The sequence below is a fragment of the Neopsephotus bourkii genome, unplaced genomic scaffold, assembly GCF_033783945.1.
Source record: "Neopsephotus bourkii isolate Nb327-2 ecotype Australia unplaced genomic scaffold, CSIRO-AGI_Nbou_v1 NB_1060, whole genome shotgun sequence".
Classification (NCBI taxonomy): Eukaryota; Metazoa; Chordata; class Aves; order Psittaciformes; family Psittacidae; genus Neopsephotus; species Neopsephotus bourkii.
In genome coordinates this window covers 99463-113973 of record NW_026901548.1, presented here as the reverse complement: position 1 = coordinate 113973, position 14511 = coordinate 99463, and the positions used below count along the sequence as shown (strand labels likewise).

Here is a 14511-nt window from a genome sequence, read left to right as displayed (position 1 = left end):
ACCTCAGGCGCGATCGGCGGCGGGAGCGCGGGAGTTGCAGTCATGGTGAGCTGCGCGCCGGCGGGCGGCACGCGCCAAGCAGCGCCTGTTCCCGGTGTAACCGCGGTGTCTTGCAGACGGTGGGGAAGAGCAGCAAGATGCTGCAGCACATCGACTACCGCATGCGGTGCATCCTGCAGGATGGGCGCGTCTTCATCGGCACCTTCAAGGCCTTCGACAAGCACATGAACCTCATCCTCTGCGACTGCGACGAATTCCGCAAGATCAAGTGAGCGGCGCGGCTTGCACTGGGAGTCCCGGGCGCTGCCTCCCGGTACCGGCTGCCTGCGGCGAGCGGGCCAGGGTCTGCTGCCCGCTTGTGCATCTGCAGTCGTGGTTTTAGCCTCGTTTGTCAAATCCCCAAACTACCGAGGCTAAAGGGGCACTTTGAGTTATTTCTTCATAACCGAATTATACTTTTACATCATGCCAACAGTTACTGAACAGTTGAGCATCATGGGGAAAAAAATCATGGAGATAATGCACATCTTGTGTTCTGCCTCGTCTATGTACTTAGTTTGAGGCATATAAAAATGGGTTTACAGTAGGTTCTGCTCTTGGAGTAGCCTACTTACGTATTCCATTGCAAAGTCAAAGAATAGCTTTGGGTTTTGTTTGGTTTTTTACCTCTGACTTGCAGTGTTTTCTTTCTCTTCTCACCAGACCTAAAAATTCCAAGCAGCCGGAGCGGGAAGAGAAACGAGTCCTTGGTCTTGTGTTGCTGCGAGGAGAAAACCTAGTGTCCATGACAGTTGAAGGACCACCTCCGAAAGATGTAAGGAGAATGAGCATAGAATTAAGGAGAAAGGGAAGGGATGTCTGATAAATTTGCTGCCTTGCAGAAGGATGCTACTACAGCGTTGTCCTCCATTTCCAGATGCTATTGTGATCAGGTCCAACAAATTTTTGCTGTAGGAAGCTGTCCAATTAATGACCAAGCCCACAAAGAGAGGGCATTAATTGGACAGAGGAAGTCTGTGAGCATTTCTAGGATCTGAAGATTTCTTTGTCAATAATGTTTCTTTTGGGGGCTCTGTTTTCAGACTGGAATTGCCCGAGTACCTCTTGCTGGAGCTGCTGGAGGACCAGGAGTTGGGAGAGCAGCGGGCAGGGGAGTACCAGCTGGTGCACCCATGCCACAGGCTCCAGCAGGATTAGCTGGCCCTGTCAGAGGAGTGGGAGGACCATCTCAACAGGTGAAGTGCTATGACCTGTTAAAATTGTTGTTTGGTATATTCTGGGGTGGCTTTTAATTCTTTGTACCAAATATGATGCAGGAAATTGGTGGAGGGACTGTAGCCTTAGTTTCTGTTACCAGGGAGTTTGAACCTGGCAAGGCTTTTTTGGTACTAGATCCCCCCTTGGAACTCAGTTTTGTATGACAGAAGACGAGGCTTGAAAAGTATAGCTTCTCGCATGAAATTCAAGTATTATCCCTTGAATTGTATTACAGGGTTTTAGCATTATTCAGTACATTAAAAGGGGAGTAGCATAATTTATAAAGGGATAATGATGAATGTTGCATATTTTTTAGGTATTAATATAAAGCAGATGTTATGCTGTTTCTTTGTGAACCTCTGTCTTGTTTGCAGGTGATGACACCTCAGGGTCGTGGAACAGTCGCAGCTGCTGCTGCTGCAGCCACTGCGAGCATAGCAGGAGCCCCAACTCAATACACACCAGGGCGTGGAGGTCCTCCCCCACCCATGAGCAGAGGAGCACCTCCTCCAGGTAAGAATTGCTCTATAGAGGGGGCAGAAAGGAGCTTGTGTCATGTGGCAAAACTGGTGATAAAAAGATGTTTATCAAATCTGCTCAAGAGTTGGTATTACGGAGGATTTTTCTGATATCCAGCTAGTGCCTTGAATATTCAGCTGGGTCTATATGCTTATTCTTTCTCTGGCTTAAGGAATGATGGGACCTCCTCCTGGCATGAGACCACCTATGGGCCCACCAATGGGAATGCCACCTGGCCGAGGCGCTCCTATGGGAATGCCCCCACCAGGCATGAGACCACCACCCCCAGGAATGAGAGGTGAGTGGAGGTTATCTTAAATGCCTAGAAGCTAGAAGCAACTGTAACAAATGTCCGAAGGGTGATATGTTCTAGTGCCTCCCTAGCTCTGGTAGTTCAGTAAATACCTCAGTGCAGAAAAAAGGGTCCCTAAGGCCACTTTGAGCATGGTGAAGAAAATGTTTCTGGTTTAGCTTTGCTGCTTCTTTCCTTTTCACTACTTAAGTCTGCTTTATTCTCAGGACCCCCTCCACCTGGCATGCGTCCACCAAGGCCATAAGCTACCCTATAACATACCTTAAAACTGAGGGAAGACCAGTTAAAGGAATGTACCGAGCAGTACTGCCTGTCAGAACCTTGCTATGTACATTTTAGATTCGCTGCTTGTGAAGTTTGCCTTTTTTAATAAAGTTCGAAAACCCCAGCCTTCACTGGTCTATTTCAGGAGTGGAGCTGTTATTATTCACTGCTGTGCTTTGGTCACCCCAGAAGAGGAGGGGGTTTGAGGCAAAACCCTCAGTTTGTAGTAACAGCTGAAACATTACCAGTTGATACGGGCTGCTTAAGTCTATTTCTTATGGGAATTAAAACATATCCACATAAGTTTATTAAGGCTGATGGAGGGGAGGGGAAAATGTTGGGGTGGTGGAAATGATAAAAATTCAAAGAAAGAGTTTTAGCACTTCACTGTTCTGAATTCTTACAGTGGAACAAGTATAATGGTGTCTGTATTAGTGTCATGGTTTAAGCCCAGCCAGTAACTCAGAACCACGCTGCCCCTTGCTCACTCGCTGCCTTCTTCCCCCACTCCCAGAGGGATGAGGAGAACGTGAAGAATGTAACTCCCATGGGTTGAGATAAGAACAGTCCAGTAACTAAGGTATAACATAAAACCACTACTGCTACCACCAATAATAATGATAAGGGAAATAACAAGGGGAGAAAATACAACTGCTCACCACCTGCCTATCTATTGACCCAAGCATTGATCTGGGCCTTCCAGGTAACTCCCCCCAGTTTATATACTGGGCATGACATGCTGTGGTATGGAATGCCCCTTTGGCTACTTTAGGTCAGGTGTCTTGTCTCGTTTCCTGCTGTCTTCTTGTGCCCCTCCTCACTGGCAGAGCATGAGACTGAAACTCCTTGATCAGGGTAAACATACCAACAACTAAAAACATTGGTCTGGTATCAGCACTGTTCTGAGGCTGAAGTTGAAAACACAGCACTGTACCAGCTTTGAAGAAGAAAAATAACTGTTACAGCTGAATCCAGAACAATTAGGAACAGTGATCTCTGATGCTCTGTGTTAAGCTTGATCATTACAGGTGGAGCTGCATTGTTTCTAGTCAAAAAAGCAAGCTAGGCTACACAAACCGATCATTAACTACATACAGTAATGTAAACCAGCCTGCATTCTGGTTGTTGCCTTCACTTCATAGCTGCTTCTCAGTAAGGAGGGAGCTGTGTGCCTGCCCCCTCCTCCCCTTTTGGAAATAATCCTTTCTTCTGAGAGTAGTCTCTTGGAGTTGTTTTATTTCGTGAAGCCATTGTTTCAGAAATAGGCTCTTAACTGTAGAAATCCTTTTCAGCCAGATTCATTAATTGAGACCACAGAAGTACATGAACAAAGCACTATCTGGTCCAGGCTTTGCCCTAAAGACAACTTGACTTTCATGAACTAGACGTCTACTAGAAAGACGGAACACATCCCAGCTCTCAATTGCTCTAGCTATTCTATAAGCAGAGGAAATGTTTTTTTGGGGGGGGGAATCCTTTATTGCATGGTCTGCTGAAGACGTTTTCACACAGGATCTTCAAACAGGTATTAACAAACATCCCAAAGCTATTCCAGAACTTTAAGAAAAACTATTCAATTTTACTGAAGTTGTCTCCTTGCAGCACAAAGATAGCATGTTTGATTTACCCATCTGGTAATGGCCAACAGTTCTTACTTTCTCTTGTACCTGAAAGAGAAGACACTTGAAATGACATTCCATCAGCCCAACTCTGAATGATTGATAGAAAATGCTTAGTGCTGTTCCTTATCTAGGCAATGCTCTCCCACATTAACAGCACATTCCTAGGCTTTTAAGGCAGTATCCCTGATTGCCCCAGCGCTAGACCTACAGTAAGACTGCAGAACCAACCAACGCTTTAGCAAGGATGTTTAAACAATCACAAGAAGAGGAAAGAGAAAGCAGGGGGGGTAAATCTTGAATAAGCAAGTAAAAAGAGCTATACCTGGACTTGGATTTGAAGTTTCCTCCTTTCCTACGCTGCGCCATACCCAAGCGTTTTCGATCTTCATATGAAGGGCTTTTTAAGAGAGGAGAGAGGGGGAGGCAAGATAAAAAACACTGAAGTACATCAGTAAGCACAGGTACATATTGTGACACTCCCTTCTCTGCTCTGCCCACCTTTTGCCATAATATCCCTTGAAGTATCCCTGAGAAAGTCCAGAGATGCAAAGAAAAAAATTCCCATCTACTAACGTGTGGATCATGTACTACTGTAAGCCATTACCCAGCTCGATACTGCTGCAGTGCCCTCCTGCTCGTGTTGGTGAGCTCTTCATCAAACACAGACACTTTTTTCTTCCTTTTGGGGCCTAACAGAGACAACAGTCAGAACATTCACTGTAGAGAGATGGGCACAACATCACCTGGTTTACTAGAGCCCAGTAGCTTTGACCACATAGTTAGGCTAACCATCAGGAAAAGCAAACGTGCACCCTGGCCAGCACCTGTGGCCATTCTTTCACAGATCAGTGTCTCTAAACAAATTAGTTTGGTTTACCTGTTTGTAGCAAAGTAAGTGACACAAAGTAAGTCAGCTGTAAACCAAAAATCTCCACCTGCTGGTACTGCTGCTGGTTCCTCTTCTGGCAAGGCTCTGGCTCGCTTTGCTCGGCGATTCCTTTTTGCCAGCCGCTCAGCATACATTTGAGATTTTAAGATTTCAAACTGTGACCTCTCCTCTGGCTGAAAGGTGTTAAAATGCAAGTTTGCAGTGACGTGAGGTTTTGCCAAGGAAAACTAGGATAAGTCCGCTCAAGTTCTTGCTTGTCCATAAATATACTCACTGTCATTTGGACCTTTTTCTGTCTATCCTGCATAAATTTCTTCCTTTTCTTTTTGCCTCGTAATGCTAAGTCAAACTCCTGCAGGGCTTTAGCCACTGGAGAGGTAAAGAAAAACAGAATAAAGAACCTCTTAAAGTACAAAGCAGAGTCCAATTGTAACTATGGAATTTAAAATGGCAGCAGTGTCAATGACTCACATTTCTCTTTTTTCCTCTCCTCACGGGTCTGAAACCAACTCCGCTCCAAACCATCACCCGCAGTCTCTTGCTTTCCTGTCTCCAGCTGCTTCTTTGCCTTATTGATCTGAGATAATTCAGGCAAAAAGTGAGCTCATGGTGGATAAAAAAAGATCTCTCTTTTCTAAAACAGGCAGGTTAAGTACATTACAGCAACCTCCTTACGTACTACAGCCACTCCAGATCCTAAAAAAATTAAGGTAAAAAAAAGTAATTCCTAAAACAAAGCTTACCTGGGCCTCTGACTGCTGCATCTCACGTTCCTCACGCTCCAAGCACAGAACTGCATAAACATCTTTCTCTAGATTCTCAATCTTCTCTCGAAATTTTAGTATGACATCTGAGAACAATACAGCATGAACATTAGAAGCAGCTCATGCAAGTCTGTCGTATTTTTCAGTACATCTCTCAGTGTGCCTCTGTACCACAATATTTCCTGTGTACTGCTCTCCTGCTTTTTACCTCAGTGAAGTGTGTACCTTGAGGGAGAATTCTGGCTTTCACTGCTGTCTTGGCAGTCTTCACAATATCCTTCAGCATCTTGCGCTCTTCCTCACCCACAAGTGAAACTGAACGACCAGCCCTGCCTGCTCTTGCTGTCCGACCCACTCGATGAACATAGTGCTTAATGGTGTTTGGCATGGTAAAATTGATTACCTATAGCAGGAAAACTATTAGTAGGGAAACAACATTAAAGGACTCATTAAAAAGCTCAACATTGCAAATACTCACTGTTTTAACACCTTCAATATCAAGTCCACGTGCAGCCACATCTGTAGCTACCAAAATATCAATCTGCTCATCCTTAAAGCGCCTGAACAGAGACAGCAAATGCATTAGCAATTAATACAGCCATCCATTTCTACTCAAGTATTCTGCCTCCTAACTTCTCTTTTGCCCGTGACTGCCAACTAAGCCTGCTAATACCTGAGTGCTTCCAGACGCTGTGCCTGAGAGAGGTTCCCATGAAGCTCACCAACCCGCAGACCCATCAGCCCCAGTACGATGTGCATACGGTGAGCTTGCTTCTTGGTCTGGGTGAAAAGCATCACATGATCTGGGAAGGTTCGAGTCAGAAGAGCTGAAAGAAAGTCTTCTCAGGAGCCTGCTTCACAGTTACCTGCCGGTTCCAGCTTTTCTTTGCTTATCACTAACCTGATACAATGGCCTCACGATCCCCCTCCCGGTTGGGTCTGATCCGGATAAATTCCTGCCGCAGGAAAGGGGCAACATCTGTGTTGCTGTTCACAAAAATTCTAATGGGATTTTTCAGGGAAACAGAAGCCAAATCTTTCACCTACCGAAACAGATTAAGAGAAAAAAGTTCACATAATCTCTGGTAAAAGATTACACAAAGCTGTACTCAATTTTCTGCCACAATAAGTCTCTCAGCAGCTTATCTTACCTCCTCTGTCATTGTGGCAGAGAAAAGCATTGTCTGGCGGTGGTTGGAACACAACCTGATTATTTCCTTCATCTGTTCCTCAAAGTATTCATCCAGCATCCTACACAGGAGGAAAACAGCAACGTAAGGCAGCTTCATTTGATTCTAGCTAAGAAACATTATTTAAGGCAGGGCAACAAAGACTGCCCTACAGCCTGGGAAATGGAAAGCAAGAAACTACCCTCTCATTTTTCACTGCTGACCTGCTTAGCTTACCTGTCTGCTTCATCCAAAATTAGCACCTCAACACTGCTCAGATGAAAAGAAGGACAGTTGTGGAGATGATCAATCAGTCGCCCAGGAGTGGCAATAAGAATGTCCGGCCCAGAGCGCAGAGCTGCTTCCTGAGTCTTCACATCCAAGCCACCTGAAAGAAAGCGAACATGGACTACTGACTACCTCAGTAGGATGCACAGATGCAAACTGCCTGAGGAATGGGAAACAATTCAGATTAAAACCACATTCACAATAAGAAGTGACTCCACCTTTTCTTCCTCAGAAACCAACAAGTAAAAAGCGTGGCACAATATTAGAAATAAAATTTTAAACCACAGTACACCCACTAGAAGCGTACCTGCAATAACCATAGAGTCTCCAGTTTCACAACAGTGCAGCAGTTTACAGTGAGCTGTACAGTTCACCTGACCAACTTAACACTCACCTACAGCAAGGCAAGTTGTGATGCTGCTGAACTGTGCCAGCTGTTTTGTGACAGAGTGCACCTGAATACCCAGTTCTCGTGTTGGCACAAGAACCAGCACCCTTGTTACTGGAGCCTGGCGAGGCTTATAAATCAGGCGTTCCAGGACAGGCAAGATGAAGGCAGCCGTTTTACCTAAAGAAGAAGAGGAAGAATTACCAATTATTGTGAATATCTAACTTTCGATGTTTCCTGTGCCGTGCTCAACCCCCTACCTGTCCCAGTGGCAGCACAGGCACAAATATCCTTCCCCAGAAGAGCCACTGGGATACAAGCCTTCTGAATTGGAGTCGGTTGCTTGAAGCCAAGAACTGTGATTGCCTACAAAGGACACACAGCAATTAAACTCTGCCTCTAGTATAATCACACCTGGAATACTGTGCCCAGTGCTGGGCTCATCAGTACAAGAGACATGGACATACTGGAGTACAGCAAAAAGACACAAACATTATATGGGACTGGAGCACCTCACATACGAAGAAATGCTGTGAGAGCCACGACTCTTCAGCCTGGAGAAGACATGGGGAAAATCTTATCCATGTATATATGAACAACTGAAGTGTGAGTGAAAAGAGGACAAAGCCAGGCTCTTTTCAGTGGTGCCCCATGACTGGACCAGAGGCAATGGGCACAAACTGGAAATGCTTTTTCACTGTAAGGGTGACTGAGTGCTGGCACAGGTTGCCCTGACAGGCTACAGTCTCCATCCTTAGGGATACTCAAAAGCCATCATCTGGACATGGTCCTAGCCAACCAGTTCTATGTGGCTCTGTCTGAGCAGGGGGCTGGACAAGATGACCTCCAGAGGTCCTTTCCAACCTTGGCCATTCTGTGATTTTGTGACAAGTCTTACTCAAGACAGTGTCAACACTCTGCAGTTGAAGAGTAGTTTCCTTTGTTTGGGAATAATAGCTCCCAAAGGGCTATCACACTAGCTCCCATAAAATTTCCTTTTCAGAGAGGCTACAAAGAGAAGAGAATTTGACAATTCTGATTGGTGTACAACATTCTTCAGAGTAACATGTAATAACTAAACTAGGTAAATACCTTTAGCAAAGGTCGTGAAAGATTCATGTCCTGGAATGACAAGTTATCATCATATTGAGACGCATCTTCAAAAAAGCTCCCTGCTTCCTAGAAACAGCAACACGACCACCACAACATGTTACCAATGGGCTCTGGGCTGTTTTTTTTGAGTTCACTTTGTTAAGCAAAGTCAAATTCCTCCACAAGAAACAATGGAAAATGACCTAGTGTCACTCTGTCTAACACTTACTATTTCTCCCTTTTTTGATCTCCTCCATTCCTTCACTTTGACTGTATCTGCAGAGAAAGAGAAACATTATAGTAATTGACAAGCACAGCTAAACACGTAACGAGATATGGCAATGAACATAATCTCTTTTTTTTTTGGTCTGGATGAGTTATTGAGGGAGAAGCCTCAGAAACAAGTACAGGCAGGCAACAGAGTAAAATGCTCAAACAAAATCAGAAGCAATATCACAGAAGGAAGACAACAAGTTCTTGCTCACTCCCAGCAAAGTTTCACTACAGACTTTTCTCTAGTGAGCCAGAAGTCTGTCAGATTCTTGCCCCTCAACCATCTCCCTATGTACTGCTAATACCTGCTTTTGTGAAGATAGCTTCATCATCCAATAAACACTGAGACTCCACATCTTCTTCATCCCTACTGAAATCCTCACACTCCCTCTTTATGTGATTATCCTGAGTCTCCACATCTTCATCTCTCACTTTTGCTTGCCCAGCCTCTCTTTCCTAAGAAGAGATTAAAAAAAAAAGGTTTTAAAAAATAAAGGATAAAAAAAACATCAATCCTTTGTGAGCTTTGGTTTGTTGCTATTATCAGCCCCTTCATAGATCCATGGTTTTGCATAACTTTAGGCATTAACAATTCTGCATTCCCATCAGGTGTGGCTGCAAAACCAGCTGAGGTCATGAGCTCAGGATGCTGTCAGCGCCTGTGCCCCTGGAGAGAAAGCAGTAGGAGGCCAAACCCGTGCAAGTCTTCAGTAATAAGAAAGAAAGGCTCTGACCTGGAACTTCCTTCTCTGTCTCACTTTCTCAATCTTCTCATCCAGTGTCGTAGCTGCTCTCTAGGCAGAAAATCACAAAAGAAGCTCTGTAATAAATGCACGGGAAATCCTGGGGCACTGTGCTTTGACACTGCGGCCCCGGCCTCAGGCCTCACCTTGCTACGGAGGTGGCGCAGCGTTTCCGCCCAGGCGTCTTCCCCACCGGCCTCCGCCTCACCAAAGACGAAAGCGGCGCTGAAGTCCCCGCCTGTGGGCCCGCGCCGCCTGGGACCCGGCGCCCGGAGCAGATCCTGTTACAATACCAGTGAGCAACACCCGCAGGATGGTCAAATCCTACCACGCAGACGCAGACGCAGACGCAGACGCGGACCCGGACCCGGACCCGGACCCGGACCCGGACCCGCCGCGGAGCGATGCAACCCAACCCGCCTCGACGCAAGGTGGGCCAACCCTGCGCGATCCAATTCGAACCGGGCCCCGCACCAGCCAATCCAGCCCGGCCCCACCTCCTCATTCTCGGAGTCGCCAGACTCGGGGTCCTGAGGCCCCACGTCCCCCTCTTCGATGGTGCCCACCAGGCCTAAACTCTGCAGCATGGCCGCAGCCAGCAGCTCCACCCCAGCACCGCTTCGCTCCCCGTCCTCCGGATGCCGCGCATACGCAATGGCGGCCAGACGCGCGCTTGTGGGTGGGGCAGTGGCTGCCCCTCCCTGCCGTGCGGGACACAACCTGGGAGCCGTGGGGCGGGGTTGTGTGATGACTGCAGAGCGCCTGTGGCTTCCCCTGCGCCCGGCAGCGGAGTGTTGCCCGCCGGGAGTGTCTGAGCCGGGCCGCGTCCTGTAGTAGGGCTAGGGTTAGGGTTAGGGTTAGCCAAGGGCTAGCACAAGAAATTGAGTGTAGCAAAGACTGCAGGCTGCACTTGCGGGGAATTCTGTTCTGCATAGGAATTCTTAAGTATCTCATGCGGGAGGATAAACTAAAACCTCTACAAAGAGTACCAGACTTCTACAAGCGTGTAGCAGACCTAACCGATTCTATGAGCAGAATCGATGCAAGTGAGAGGAAGGGGCTGAGAAAGCGGCTGGAGGAAGTCCAGGGGTGGCTGCATGAGCCACAGCTCAGTTTTACAGCACAGGATCTCTCTGACCTGCAGCCTGAGACCTGGCAAGCTGCAGAGGGCCAGTGCGATGATAGACCCAGCACTTGCAGCAGAGATTGCCAGTGCCTGTGAGATCCTGGAAGGGACAAAGAAGTTCACAGAGGAGGATGAGGCTACTGCAAAGGCTGACCTGGAGAGGCTTTGTGCTGCCTTGCCTGTGTCAGGATTGGAGATCTCTTAAGCTGTGCAGGTGCAAATTGTCACTGCTGTTGGCTGTCCCCCTGGACACTGATTCAAGTGCAAAAATGGGCATGTCTGTGACTGGGAGCTGTGGAGAGACAATGGAGAAGAGCAAGTGACCAGAGCCAAGCAGTCACTGGCGGAACAAACAACAATCTAGACAGCACTAACAGCCTCGCCTCTGAGATGAACACTGCGACCCACGCACCATGCTCTGAGGCGACCAACAACCTGCTCAACGCAGAGGAGCTGCGCTGGCTGTAGGCGTCTCTTCTGCTCCTCTTGAGCCGGGGACACCGCTAACAACGTGCTGGGACGCGAGCGGTCCCGTCCGCGCCTCAGGGCACCCGCTCGCCGGAAGAGGCGGTGTAGCGGTCTGCTTTTACCCGGAAGCGGACTTGACGCACAGTGCGTCGGTGACCGGAAGGGGCGGGGTGTAAGGCTGGCACCTCTCGAAGCCATGGAGGTGAGGGAGCCGCTGCTGGTGCTGCGCGGCGCGTTACGGGCGGTGCTGGCACGGGTCCGAGGTGGGTTTTGGGGCCGAGCAGGGTCAGGGCCGAGCAGGGTCAGAGCCGAGCTGATTCTTCTCTGACTGAGCTTTCTTTCTACCGTTACAGAGGGCGAACCGGGTGAGGGCCGTGAGCCGTTCGAGCTGCCGCTCTTCTGGGACGCGCTAGGTACGGGTAGTGGAGCGGGCCGGCGGTGGGCCGCGCGCGGGGTCGGCCGCGCAGAAGGTGCTGAGCTGGGTCAAGACCGGCGCGGGTCTGTCCTGCGGGAGAAGTCCCAGAATGTTTCTGGCCATGGCCTTGGAACTTGCCCTTTATTGCAAGGCGCTGGCGTTGGTATAGCAGCTGCCAGTATCAAACAGTTGATACAAAACAAGCTACAAAGGGGCTTGGAGCAACTTGATCTAGTGGAAGGTGTCCCTGCGCATGGCAGGGGGTTGGAAGTAGATGAGTTTTAAGGTGCCTTCCGACACAAAGCACTCTGTCATTTTATATTTTTGAAAACATTTGTTCTCAGTTAAAGCCCCACAGCACCCTGGTGGAAGGTATCATGGACCAGGACTCAAAGTGTGGTTGTGGATGTCACTACCAGCTAAGTAAAAAAAACATGGAATAAACACGGCACAAATGTATTAAGGAATTTTTGTGTATTGCTTGGAAGGAAGGAATTATAATCAAGCAGCAAGGCAAAGTAGCATCAGAGGTGTTGCTCATCTGGTTGCTCTGTGCTTTCATCTTTTGCCCAAGTTGCTTTCTATTCTTTTGTTCCCATTGGATCCTTTCTAGGTCAGACATTCAAAGTAACATCACAGGAAGCTACAAAGCTGAGTTTGGCATTTTCAAGATCTCCACTGACTTCTGCTGAGGTGAGTGAAAGCCCTCACAGAGTGAAATAGCAGTGTGTATGACAAGTTTCAGATCTCTCTTAGTTCATTTGACTAAACTCATTTGGTTCATCATAAAATAGGGATGTCTGGGTGGACTATCCACTGTAAGGTATATTAATGAAGTTCAGGAATTCTCCAGAAAACTAATTTCTGTAAGTTATGAAGACATACCGAATAGAAGTAATTTTAAATTCTTTAATATTGAAAGCTGATTGCTGATAGATACGGGATATTGGACAGTACAGACCTTAGATCTAGCTTTCCAGTACCTGAAGGGGGCCTGCAAGAATGCTGGAGAGGGACTGTTTACAAGGGCCTGTAGGGACAGGAAAAGGGGGGATGTCTTTAAACTGAGAGAGGGGAGATTGAGATGAGATATTAGGAAGAAATCCTTGGTATGAGGTTGGTGAGGCCCTGGCACAGGGTGCCTAGAGAAGCTGTGGCTGCCCCATCCCTGGCAGTGTTCAAGCCCAGGTTAACACAGGGTCTTGGAGCCACCTGCTCTAGAGGAAGGTGTCCCTGCCCATGCAGGGGTTGGAACTGGATGAGCTTTAAGGTCCCTTCCAACACAAACTAGTCTGTCTTTCTATATTTTTGCTGTTAATTCGGAGACATTTGTAACACCTGTGTTTGGATGAGAAAAAAGAAAGCCATCTAGTTCAGAATAATGATCTAAGGTACTTCTCCTTAATGCATGACTGCTACATCAGGACATGTTTTGCTGCAAATCATGAGGTGACTTAAGATGTATGCAGCTTGCTTACTGTATCTTCTTGTGCTGTATTTGTTTCTCAAGCAAGGTGGCTATTGCTGTGCTTCCCTTTTCTCAAAGCAATCTGAATGTGATTGCTTGTGAGACCACCTAAATTCTGTACAGCCATGGACTATTCACAGTTAACCTTTTACCTGTCCATTTTCAGGATTGCCAGAAGCTGAGTGAAGATGTCCAAAATGCCATTCTTGCAGTTGCCACAGTGTACTACTGGCTCCCCAAAGGCCAAGGTGAGATAATGACAGCAGGGCAGGCACCAATATATAGGGTGCTGTTTTTTTCGCCACTGTATAAAGAAACCCAGTATTTCAGTGCCTAATGTAAGATCTGGCATCTGCAGGAAAGCAAGTTATCTTGAGCAGGTAGTCCCATTATCAGCTGTTCTGTAGACTGGCAACATGTTTGAGTGAACCACTTTTCTGTCTACTTTTTTAGATTTCCATCTGTGAAAGAGTGATAATGTTGAAAGTTGTATAGTTGATTGAGTGTTCATATTTATAAAGTTTTCATGTTTATGAAGTGTTGAGATCCTTGTCCAAAGTAATTTATAACTTCATTTATGCAGTGTATCCACACAGATTAAGCAGTCTATGTGTCCATCTTAGGAGTTGCTTTCTGTTGGTGCTGCCTTTGTGGCAACTTCCTTGCTCTTTCTCCATATTCACCAGGTACTACTCTTCGGAAGATGGTCCGAGATGCTACCACTGAAGTAGTGCAAGGAATGATCCAACTCACAGAAACAATTCTCAGTGCTCCATTGGAGAGGTAGTGATTTTAAAGGGGAAAAAAAGGAGAGAAAGTTACAAGCATACTTGTTAGGAAGCTGCAAGTGCAGACTGCTTCCTAAGGGAAGGGGGAAGGCAGAAGCAGAGCATTGTTATGAAGCAGGAAGAGGCAGTGGCCTCATCATCAAAGACCCTGTACCCCAGTGCCTGAGTGAGCAGAGCAGTGCCGGTGAGGTTCAGTTGAGAGTCCAGATGATAAGCCTGTAGCAGTGAGGTCAAGCTGGAAAGTCAGTCCAACTATTCAGGACCAGGGTGAGCTCCAGAGAGATTAAACAGCATCATGCACCATCTAGTGATTGCCCAGCACATCTGTTACAATGAGCTGGGTCTGAGGTGAAGGCAGGCAGGTCAAATCAGTTGGTCAGGATCCAGGTCAGAATCAAAGAGAAGTCTCATACCCCTTTGATATGAGACTTCTACCTTTTATATAGCCAACTAAACTGGGAGGGTGGAAGGCACTTCAGGGCCCTCACAGTGCCCTCTTGTTCCAGTGACCTGAGTCAGGTACATTTGTCTTCATGGAGAATAGGTTTTCCTCCTGTCTGAGACAAGAAAAGATGCTGAAAGGAGTTTTACAATGAAGGTGCTGCATAACATTTACTCTGGCAGTTTTTGCCCTTGGAGTGAACTGTCATACCCAGTGATTCTGT

The 14511-nt window shown here is 47.1% G+C and overlaps 3 protein-coding genes across 6 annotated transcripts in view; 2 read left to right on the top strand and 1 right to left on the bottom strand.

Annotated features, from left to right (window-relative positions):
- Positions 1-116: 116 nt before the first annotated feature.
- Positions 117-2484, top strand: LOC133216534 (small nuclear ribonucleoprotein-associated protein B'). The gene is made up of 6 exons (XM_061361305.1): positions 117-268; positions 703-814; positions 1083-1235; positions 1632-1770; positions 1949-2074; positions 2296-2484. The coding sequence occupies exons 1-6, from the start codon at positions 138-140 to the stop codon at positions 2331-2333; spliced, it is 699 nt and encodes a 232-aa protein (XP_061217289.1). The 5' UTR covers positions 117-137; the 3' UTR covers positions 2334-2484.
- A 1324-nt stretch (positions 2485-3808) lies between these two features.
- Positions 3809-10236, bottom strand: DDX27 (DEAD-box helicase 27). Of its 2 annotated transcripts, none has more exons than XM_061361303.1 (21): positions 10079-10236; positions 9728-9862; positions 9573-9632; positions 9144-9294; positions 8795-8841; positions 8566-8652; positions 7734-7839; positions 7480-7653; positions 7035-7185; positions 6780-6879; positions 6530-6671; positions 6302-6455; positions 6107-6188; positions 5854-6031; positions 5608-5714; positions 5336-5441; positions 5139-5233; positions 4911-5037; positions 4580-4664; positions 4298-4372; positions 3809-4020 (listed from the first exon to the last, which is right to left on the bottom strand). In XM_061361303.1, exons 1-21 carry the CDS (start codon positions 10166-10168, stop codon positions 4005-4007), a joined length of 2268 nt encoding a protein of 755 aa, XP_061217287.1. In that variant the 5' UTR covers positions 10169-10236; the 3' UTR covers positions 3809-4004. The 2 variants fall into 2 exon arrangements, with proteins under 2 accessions (XP_061217287.1, XP_061217288.1); XM_061361304.1 differs by having other exon boundaries at positions 6302-6431.
- Positions 10237-11280: 1044 nt separating this feature from the next.
- CCNDBP1 (cyclin D1 binding protein 1) overlaps positions 11281-14511 on the top strand; it is a 74935-nt gene continuing 71704 nt past the window's right edge. For 2 of the 3 annotated variants that reach the window (XM_061361301.1, XM_061361302.1), the window contains exons 1-5: positions 11281-11438; positions 11529-11588; positions 12204-12283; positions 13225-13306; positions 13745-13841. In XM_061361301.1, coding sequence (XP_061217285.1) covers positions 11372-11438; positions 11529-11588; positions 12204-12283; positions 13225-13306; positions 13745-13841 — 386 coding nt within the window. In that variant the 5' untranslated portion in view covers positions 11281-11371. The remainder of the gene's footprint in view (positions 11439-11528; positions 11589-12203; positions 12284-13224; positions 13307-13744; positions 13842-14511) is intronic. The other variant, XM_061361300.1, reaches the window with a different exon arrangement.

Excerpts from the sequence above, each read along its gene's own strand:
- LOC133216534 (XM_061361305.1), top strand. The coding sequence starts at position 138 with ATGCTGCAGCACATCGACTACCGCATGCGGTGCATCCTGCAGGATGGG. Across the intron at positions 269-702 it reads GACGAATTCCGCAAGATCAA|ACCTAAAAATTCCAAGCAGC; the intron begins GTGAGCGGCGCG and ends TCTTCTCACCAG. Across the intron at positions 1,236-1,631 it reads TGGGAGGACCATCTCAACAG|GTGATGACACCTCAGGGTCG; the intron begins GTGAAGTGCTAT and ends TCTTGTTTGCAG.
- DDX27 (XM_061361303.1), bottom strand. The coding sequence starts at position 10,168 with ATGCTGCAGAGTTTAGGCCTGGTGGGCACCATCGAAGAGGGGGACGTG. Across the intron at positions 9,633-9,727 it reads TGCGCCACCTCCGTAGCAAG|AGAGCAGCTACGACACTGGA; the intron begins GTGAGGCCTGAG and ends TTTTCTGCCTAG. Across the intron at positions 8,653-8,794 it reads GATCAAAAAAGGGAGAAATA|GAAGCAGGGAGCTTTTTTGA; the intron begins GTAAGTGTTAGA and ends TGCTGTTTCTAG.